The sequence below is a fragment of the Pseudophryne corroboree genome, chromosome 1 (genome assembly GCF_028390025.1).
Source record: "Pseudophryne corroboree isolate aPseCor3 chromosome 1, aPseCor3.hap2, whole genome shotgun sequence".
Lineage (NCBI taxonomy): Eukaryota > Metazoa > Chordata > Amphibia > Anura > Myobatrachidae > Pseudophryne > Pseudophryne corroboree.
Window position 1 is genome coordinate 472,534,507 of NC_086444.1, and position 8,675 is coordinate 472,543,181.

The window sequence follows — 8,675 nt, forward strand, 5'->3', positions numbered from 1 at the left end:
TGTCCCCATTTACCCTCCTCACCAGGAGTACCTCAAAATTGTGGTACAGGACTGTCATTACCAATTCCAGACGTTGCCGTTGGTCTGTCCCCAGCACCGAGGGTAATTACCAAGGTAATGGCCGAAATGATGATACTCCTTCAAAAAAAAAAAGGGAGTTATAATTATCCCGTACTTGGACGATCTCCTTATAAAGGCGAGGTCCAGGGAGCAGTTGTTCGTCGGAGTAGCACTATCTCGGGAAGTGCTACAACAGCACGGCTGGATTCTGAATAGTCCAAAGTCGCAGCTGGTTCCTACGACGCGTCTACTGTTCCTGGGTATGGTTCTGGACACAGAACAGGAAAAAAGGGTTTCTCCCGGAGGAGAAGGCCATGGAGTTGTCATCTCTAGTCAGAGACCTCCTAATACAAATACAGGTGTCGGTGCATCAATGCACGCGAGTCCTGGGAAAGATGGTAGCTTCTTACGAAGAAATTCCATTCGGCAGGTTCCATGCAAGGATCTTCCAGTGGGATCTGTTGGACAAGTGGTCCGGGTCGCATCTTCAGATGCATCGGCTGATAACTCTGTCTCCAAGAGCCAGGGTGTCGCTGTTGTGGTGGCTGCAGAGTGCTCATCTTCTAGAGGGCCGCAGATTCGGCATACAGGACTGGGTCCTGGTGACCACGGATGCCAGCCTTCGAGGCTGGGGGGCTGTCACACAGGGAAGAAACTTCCAAGGACTATGGTCAAGTCAGGAGACTTCCCTACACAAAAATATTCTGGGACTAAGGGCCATTCACAATGCCCTAAGTCAGGCTAGACCCCTGCTTCAACACCAGCCGGTGCTGATCCAGTCGGACAACATCACGGCGGTCGCCCTTGTAAACCAGCAGGGAGGCACAAGAAGCAGGATGGCGATGGCAGAAGCCACAAGGTTTTTCCGATGGGCGGAAAATCATGTGTTAGAACTGTCAGCAGTGTTCATTCCCGGAGTGGACAACTGGGAAGCAGACTTTCTCAGCAGGCACGACCTCCACCCGGGAGAGTGGGGACTTCATCCAGAAGTCTTAAAAATGATTGTACACCATTGGGAAAGGCCACTGGTGGACATGATGGCGTCCCGCCTCAACAAAAAGCTAAAAAGATATTGCGCCAGGTCAAGGGACCCTCACGCGATAGCTGTGGACGCTCTGGTAACACCGTGGGTGTACCAGTCGGTGTATGTGTACCCTCCTCTGCCTCTCATACCCAAGGTACTGAGAATAATAAGGAGAGGAGTAAGAACTATACTCGTGGTTCCGGATTGGCCAAGAAGAGCTTGGTACCCAGAACTTCAAGAAATGATCTCAGAGGACCCATGGCCTCTGCCGCTCAGACAGGACCTGCTGCAGCAGGGGCCCTGCCTGTTTCAAGACTTACCACGGCTGTGTTTGACGGCATGGCGGTTGAACACCGGATCCTAAAGGAAAAAGGCATTCCGGAGGAAGTAATTCCTACGCTGATTAAGGCTAGGAAAGATGTGATCGCAAAATATTATCACCGCATATGGCGAAAATATGTTGCTTGGTGTGAGGCCAGGAAGGCCCCAACGGAGGAATTTCAACTGGGTCGATTTCTGCACTTCCTACAGTCAGGAGTGACTATGGGCCTAAAATTGGGTTCCATTAAGGTCCAGATTTCGGCTCTGTACATTTTCTTCCAAAAAGAACTGGCTTCACTGCCTGAAGTTCAGACTTTTGTTAAGGGAGTGCTGCATATTCAGCCCCCGTTTGTGCCTCTAGTGGCACCGTGGGATCTCAACGTGAGGTTGGATTCCTGAAGTCGCATTGGGTTGAGCCACTTAAATCCGTAGAGTTAAATACCTCACGTGGAAAGTGGTCATGCTGTTGGCCTTGGCGTCGGCCAGGCGTGTATCAGAATTGGCGGCTTTGTCATGCAAAAGCCCTTATCTGATTTTCATATGGATAGGGCGGAATTGAGGACTCGTTCCCAATTCCTTCCTAAGGTGGTATCAGCTTTTCATGTGAACCAACCTATTGTGGTGCCTGCGGCTACGGGGGACTTGGAGGACTCCAAGTTACTGGACATAGTCAGGGCCCTGAAAATCTATGTTTCCAGGACGGCTGGAGTCGGGAAAACTGACTCGCTATTTATCCTGTATGCACCCAACAAGCTGGGTGCTCCTGCTTCTAAGCAGACTATTGCTCGCTGGATCTGTAGCACGATTCAACTTGCACATTCTGCGGCTGGGCTGCCGCATCCTAAATCTGTAAAAGCCCATTCCACGAGGAAAGTGGGCTCTTTTTGGGCGGCTGCCCAAGGGGTCTCGGCTTTACAACTTTGCCGAGCTGTTACTTGGTCGGGTTCAAACATCTTTGCAAGAGTCTACAAGTTTGATACCCTGGCTGAGGAGGACCTTGAGTTTGCTCATTCGGTGCTGCAGTCATCCGCACTCTCCCGCCCGTTTGGGAGCTTTGGTATAATCCCCATGGTCCTTACGGAGTTCCCAGCATCCACTAGGACGTCAGAGAAAATAAGATTTTACTCACCGGTAAATCTATTTCTCGTAGTCCGTAGTGGATGCTGGACGCCCATCCCAAGTGCGGATTGTCTGCAATACTTGTATATAGTTATTGCCTAACTAAAGGGTTATTGTTATGAGCCATCTGTTAGTGAGGCTCAGTTATATTTCATACTGTTAACTGGGTATAATATCACGAGTTATACGGTGTGATTGGTGTGGCTGGTATGAGTCTTACACGGGATTCAAAATCCTTCCTTATTGTGTCAGCTCTTCCGGGCACAGTATCCTAACTGAGGTCTGGAGGAGGGTCATAGTGGGAGGAGCCAGTGCACACCAGGTAGTCCTAAAGCTTTCTTTAGTTGTGCCCAGTCTCCTGCGGAGCCGCTATTCCCCATGGTCCTTACGGAGTTCCCAGCATCCACTACGGACTACGAGAAATAGATTTACCGGTGAGTAAAATCTTATTTTATTTTTTTTCCCCCCAAGGTGTTATTCTCCTAAACCCTTAGGGTATAGGAGCATTACACGTTGAAACGTTGGTGACGTATATGCCCACATATAAAAAAATTTAATATGAACAAACTTGTTTTTCATTGAAAAAACTGCTCAGTGCCGCCTGGTTCTTTGGTGCTATTTCTTGAATTGGCGAGCATTGTAAACTACAGCTAGGGAATATCTCTCTATCTAAAAGTATCCCTTTCTGGGTTTTGCTGTTGGTAAGCTTACAGAACACTGCTGTAAAATACTATAGCATACAAAAATCCAAATGTACTGTAATTCTCGGTAGGTGGTCCCACCCCCCACATTGGAGCTGTATGCTGTTGAAAACCTGTGCAAGTTTCCAGTTAAGCCTCCAATTCATTTTAAGCTGCAGTTTTTTCTCAGTGCTGTGAAGATTACACAACTGAAATCACGTTTATTGTGTAAATCAGAGTTTTGCAAACTCCGCCATTTCAGTTCAGGTTTTAAGGATATCTAAGCAAGACCTCAGAAATGTAAATCAGTTTGGCTGAGGTAATTAAGTCACCTGTGCTCAAGCATGGATATCTTAAAACTTGGACTAGTATGACAGAGTTTGGGAAACACTACTGCGTGGGTCTTCAATCTGCGGCCCTCCAGCTGCTGTGGAACTACATATCCCAACATGCTTTGCCGCAGTTTTGCTATTAAGGCATGCTAAAACTGAGGCAGGTCATGCTGGGATGTGTAGTTCCACAGCAGCTGGAAGGCCACAGGTTGAAGACCCATGTTGTACTGTAAGTCACCAACGTGTCGCCTGATTGGGTTGGTATCAATATACTGGCACTCGATGTTCTTCCTCCAGGGGTGTTGTGGACACCCCAAGTAGGGGAATAGGTGTCCGTATCCCGGTGGTCGGGATCCCGGTGCTGGGATATTGAATGCATCCTGCCTGATTATGTCCACATTGCTGACAGGTACCTGACTTCTTAAATTATTTCATCCAAACAAAGAATGAAATTGCTTTACATTAGTTATGTACCAGACCCTGGGGTCTGTGTGCTTAGACTTGTAGAGTGACAAAGTGGATGGATATAAATTCACCAACCAACCAGCTCCTGTCATTTTTCAAACACAACCTGTAACATGACTTTATGTACAAGGCTAAAGGCCGTAAACACTGGCCGATATATCGGCCGTTCTCTTGAACGCCCGATATATCGCGGGTTCCCCTGGCCAGTGTGTACGGCCGATCTGTCTGTAAACTCCGTCGTTCACAGAAGTATCGCGTCGGCCCCGCAGCACAGATCAATTTTTCTGCAGATATATCTTTCCAGTGTGTACCCAACTTTAGTGTGTGGAACTCTGTGGGGGAGATTCAAATGTTTGAAAAGTCAGTTGGGATTCTGTTTTTTCCTATCTAATAGACAGGGAAAAAACAGACTCCCAACCGACTTTTCAAACATTTGAATTCCACCCTGTATCTCTAATTAAAATGTAGCTAGATTAAATGTTAACCAATAGTCATTTTGTCACGCGTGACTGTTATGGTTACAGCACTTATATAACCTTTTTATGTTCCAGATGGGCTGTGACTAACTGGTTTAGAATGTAGCTTGTTCTACATTTTGAATATGGTATCAAAAAAATGCAGCATAACATAATGTTATTCTTTTATTGACAGCAATGCTTTTCCATTCTCTATTAGCTTGCTATATTGTGCTACCTAGGTGATACAGTACAAAATATTAGTGTCATGTTTCCATGGTAGCACAATATTTAAAAAACAAAACGGCATAAGGTTTTGTTTTAACATATTTTTTTATTTTCTCTTGGGGTTCCATTTAGTACCATGGCGGTATAGACGGGTCGCTTTTTGAAGTCCTATGTGGGTATATAATCAGGCCACCCATTGGTGACATGCACTAAAAATCTGATTTTATTGTGCAGTCTCCACAGCCTTAACAAAGACCTCATTGTCAAAACAAGTTGGTTTCTTAACAGTGATTGTGGACAGACTTTCAGCAGGACACAGCAGCAGTTAATTTATTTATTTATTTATTTATTAACAGTTTCTTATATAGCGCAGCATATTCCGTTGCGCTTTACAATTAGAACACCAGTAATAGAACAAAACTGGGTAAAAACAGACAGACATAGAGGTAGGAAGGCCCTGCTCGCAAGCTTACAATCTATAGGGAAATAGGCATAGATACACAAGGATAGATGCTACCTGGGTAGGGTATCTAATGTGGGTAGGAACATTTATATACCAGAAACTACATCTAGATTTATGATTGATGTGCATAAATCTGGCAGTGTCTTGAATTGGTATCCTGTCTTTTTATTTCTCCTTTATTTGAGCGATTAATAGAGAATCATGCATGAATAAGTCTTTGGGCGAGCTTTGAAATTACATGTCAGAATTTCCTCTATGATGAAGAACAGGGACAAGCATCAGTGTGTACCCCAATAAAGGGGAAAAACCTGAAAAATCTGATGCATTGTTGTCAAATGCAGCTAATATCTTGTCATGTTATTCCTACCGTAATGGGCAAATACAGATGAGTCTTAACTGATTTTAAAGCGGCTAGCATTCCTGCGTGCACCTCACACACACCACTGATCCATAGGATCTGTATCTGAACACCGATCGTAAGTCTGATTGGCACTTTGTTGTGTAACCCAGGTTGCTCTTTCGTAGTGAAGTGCTTGGGAAGTTTGCTGTTGATTTACGATGTACAAATGACTGTTGACATTTTGTTGCATTATTTCTGTTTTTCCTGAAGGCTTTGCAGTATGCATTCTTTGATTTTAGAACCTTTCATCTGGAAGAGTACCAACATTATGAGGTGAGGTTTGTTATGAGTATTCTATGGAACAGACTAGTGAGCCATCTTATCACACACAACCTTGAAATTCCACCTTTTGTTTTTTTTCTTTTTCCTTTAAAGTGATTCTTTTTGTCCCCTTTAGAGAGCTGAGAATGGTGATTTAAACTGGATAATTGCAAATAAATTTCTAGCTTTCAGTGGACCTCATCACAAGAGTAAAATTGAAAATGGTATGTAGTTAAATGGCTGACCAAATGTAGGCATGTATTTAACAAGAGGGCCTGTCATAACTTGTAATTCCGGAATTTAGATGTTTTTAAATAAATTGATAATGTTCTAAATGATTAGCATCTACATACCACATGTAGGGCCAGATGTATTGGAATACATCCAGCCCGTTGTGTTTATAAGTGGCCATAGATAACCATTCACAGAGCCCTTGTGACGGAGTTACTTTCACTCTCAGGTTACCCTCATCATGCTCCTGAAGCCTATTTCCCTTACTTCCGAGAACATGATGTTTCTACTATAATTCGCCTAAACAAGAAGATGTACGATGCAAAGAAGTTCACAGATGCTGGTTTTGATCACCATGATCTATTCTTTGTTGATGGAGGTACTCCAAGTGATGCCATTGTTAGGAAGTTCCTGAACATCTGTGAAAATGCAGAAGGCGCTGTAGCGGTACACTGCAAAGGTTTGTGCTAATACATCATGTTCTGTATTGTAGTAGCAGTCATTCATTTTCTAGCACTCTGCGTTGTTTGCCACCTTTACTTGCTAGACTGTTCTGTTTTCCGATTTTAGTATTGGCAGATTCCTTTATGTAGTGCGCTAACTAGACAGCGCTTTTACATTTATATTTTCTCCTCCAAGAGTATACTGTAGCTAAACTGTGGCATTTGTATTTTGTTGCACTCTAAAATTATTTGATTTTGTCGTTTTCTTTAGAGCTTACCTTATTTAAATGCTCTAGCTCTGCCATGCATAACCGAGATTTAGCATTGGAGTGTCTGCACTGGTGGCAGGTCCTGACTGTAATCTGGTGTTCCTAGATTCCAGCTTCCTGTGCATCTCTAAAATACATAGCTCATTAGTAATTACTTTTCTACAGTATCATGTTACAATATTTGCTATACCATAATTTGCAGTTATTGTACACAATACAGCATTTCATTTTGAACGCCCCATGGATTAGTGTCACCCAGCCTTGCCACAAGAGAAAATAGGATTTTTGGACACTTACCGTTAAATCAGCACTCAGTTTTGAGGTTTTGTTTCTTGACCGTTTTTTCCTTACTGGTTTGTTTGTTCTAACCGTTTCACTGGATTACTGCTACTCCTAACCGGACTCTTTAAAGAAGTACTGGCATGATGGGGTTACAGAGGAGAGAACCTCAGAATTAAAAGCTACAGTAGTTTAAGTGCCAAACTCCAGTCCAACCTGTAATCACATGATCCAGTGTTGCCCAGCCTGCTTAAAAGAAAAGGATTGAACAGTTAGTGACCAAAAATACCAAACCATAAATATCAATACTAAACAGGCATAATCCACAATTAGATATGCTCATATTTTGTGAGCAAATCATTTGTCTGCTCGCTGCATAAAAATAGTGTAATTTGCATGTGCCCGCCCATTTGTGATGTCCGTCATTGGCGGCCTTTGCAGCAAGCACAATGTGCCGACATATTGTCCAGCTGTGCTGCAGGGCAGGCGCGATAGACATATCGTAGGGAACACACCTGCCGACGTGTCTACGATGTATCTGTGTTCGATTGATTTTCCTTCATTGTTGTATAACTTTCTTATAAAAAGCAGGAAAAACAGACCTCTAATATCCCCTAGAAGTCTGAGATACAAAACGCTTTGATTCGTTTAGCTCAAAGATACAGTATCTGTAGACATGACGCTTTAGTGGAACATTATACCTCAGGTTTACATGTGCTTTGTACGGTTTTGAACCTGTGCCATTTGCTAAATGCCAAGCTATAGTTTCTTGTCAGACCTAATTCATACGGGAGATTAAAACAAAAGAAAGCAAGAGTGAGTTCACCTTCTTTGAGACACCTTACTTAATAGGTGGTCAGCCAATCATGTAATCTTCTACTATTAGTTACTTTTTTTTTTTTAATTTGAAGCTCAAGTATCTACATAAGGCATGTCCAAACTGTGGCCCTCCAGCTGTTGAGAAACTACACATCCCAGCATTGCCTGACACAGCTTTAGCATTCTTTGACAGCAAAACTGTGTCAGGGCATGCTGGGATATGTAGTTTTACAACAGCTGGAGGGCCGCAGTTTGGATATGCCTGATCTACATGTATGTGCTGGTTATTCCACTTACCACTGTTTTATTAGCCTGGTTTAGTAAATCTGTCTCGTTTTCAGCTGGTCTAGGTCGGACAGGTACGCTAATAGCATGCTACATTATGAAGCATTACAGACTGACTGCAGCAGAAGCCATTGCTTGGATTCGAATATGCAGACCTGGCTCAGTGATTGGACCTCAACAGCATTTCCTGGTTGAGTAAGTATTGTTATTGAAACACACAAGTTTTTTTCAAAAAGCCTTATTTCTCCTGCGGGGTCCACAGTTTATACACAGGATAACATTGGGATATGAGGTAGTGACAGCGGATTGGCACCAAACGATCAAAGCTGTCGGTCTCCCAGAATGCAATGGGCCTGTCTCTATATCCCTGCCTCCTGGCCCCGGCAATTCAGTTTTTTGTTTGGTGCTGCAGGAGCCGGACCATGGTCAATGAGCTGCTGTTTTTTACCAGCCATAAGCTTTTTTTATTTTATTTTCATTGTCTTACTATATTTTTGGAGTGATCTTTCTAAAAAGTGTCTTATACGTACCTTAGAAAGAG

General features: G+C 43.5%; 1 protein-coding gene across 7 annotated transcripts in view; it reads left to right on the forward strand.

Annotated features, from left to right (window-relative positions):
• The window catches only part of CDC14B (cell division cycle 14B), a 358,395-nt gene that overhangs the window by 247,998 nt on the left and 101,722 nt on the right, over positions 1 to 8,675 (forward strand). For all 7 annotated transcript variants that reach the window (XM_063913731.1, XM_063913732.1, XM_063913730.1 and 4 more), the window contains exons 7-10: positions 5,758 to 5,820; positions 5,945 to 6,032; positions 6,269 to 6,499; positions 8,191 to 8,329. In XM_063913731.1, the coding sequence (XP_063769801.1) occupies positions 5,758 to 5,820; positions 5,945 to 6,032; positions 6,269 to 6,499; positions 8,191 to 8,329 (521 nt within the window). The remainder of the gene's footprint in view (positions 1 to 5,757; positions 5,821 to 5,944; positions 6,033 to 6,268; positions 6,500 to 8,190; positions 8,330 to 8,675) is intronic.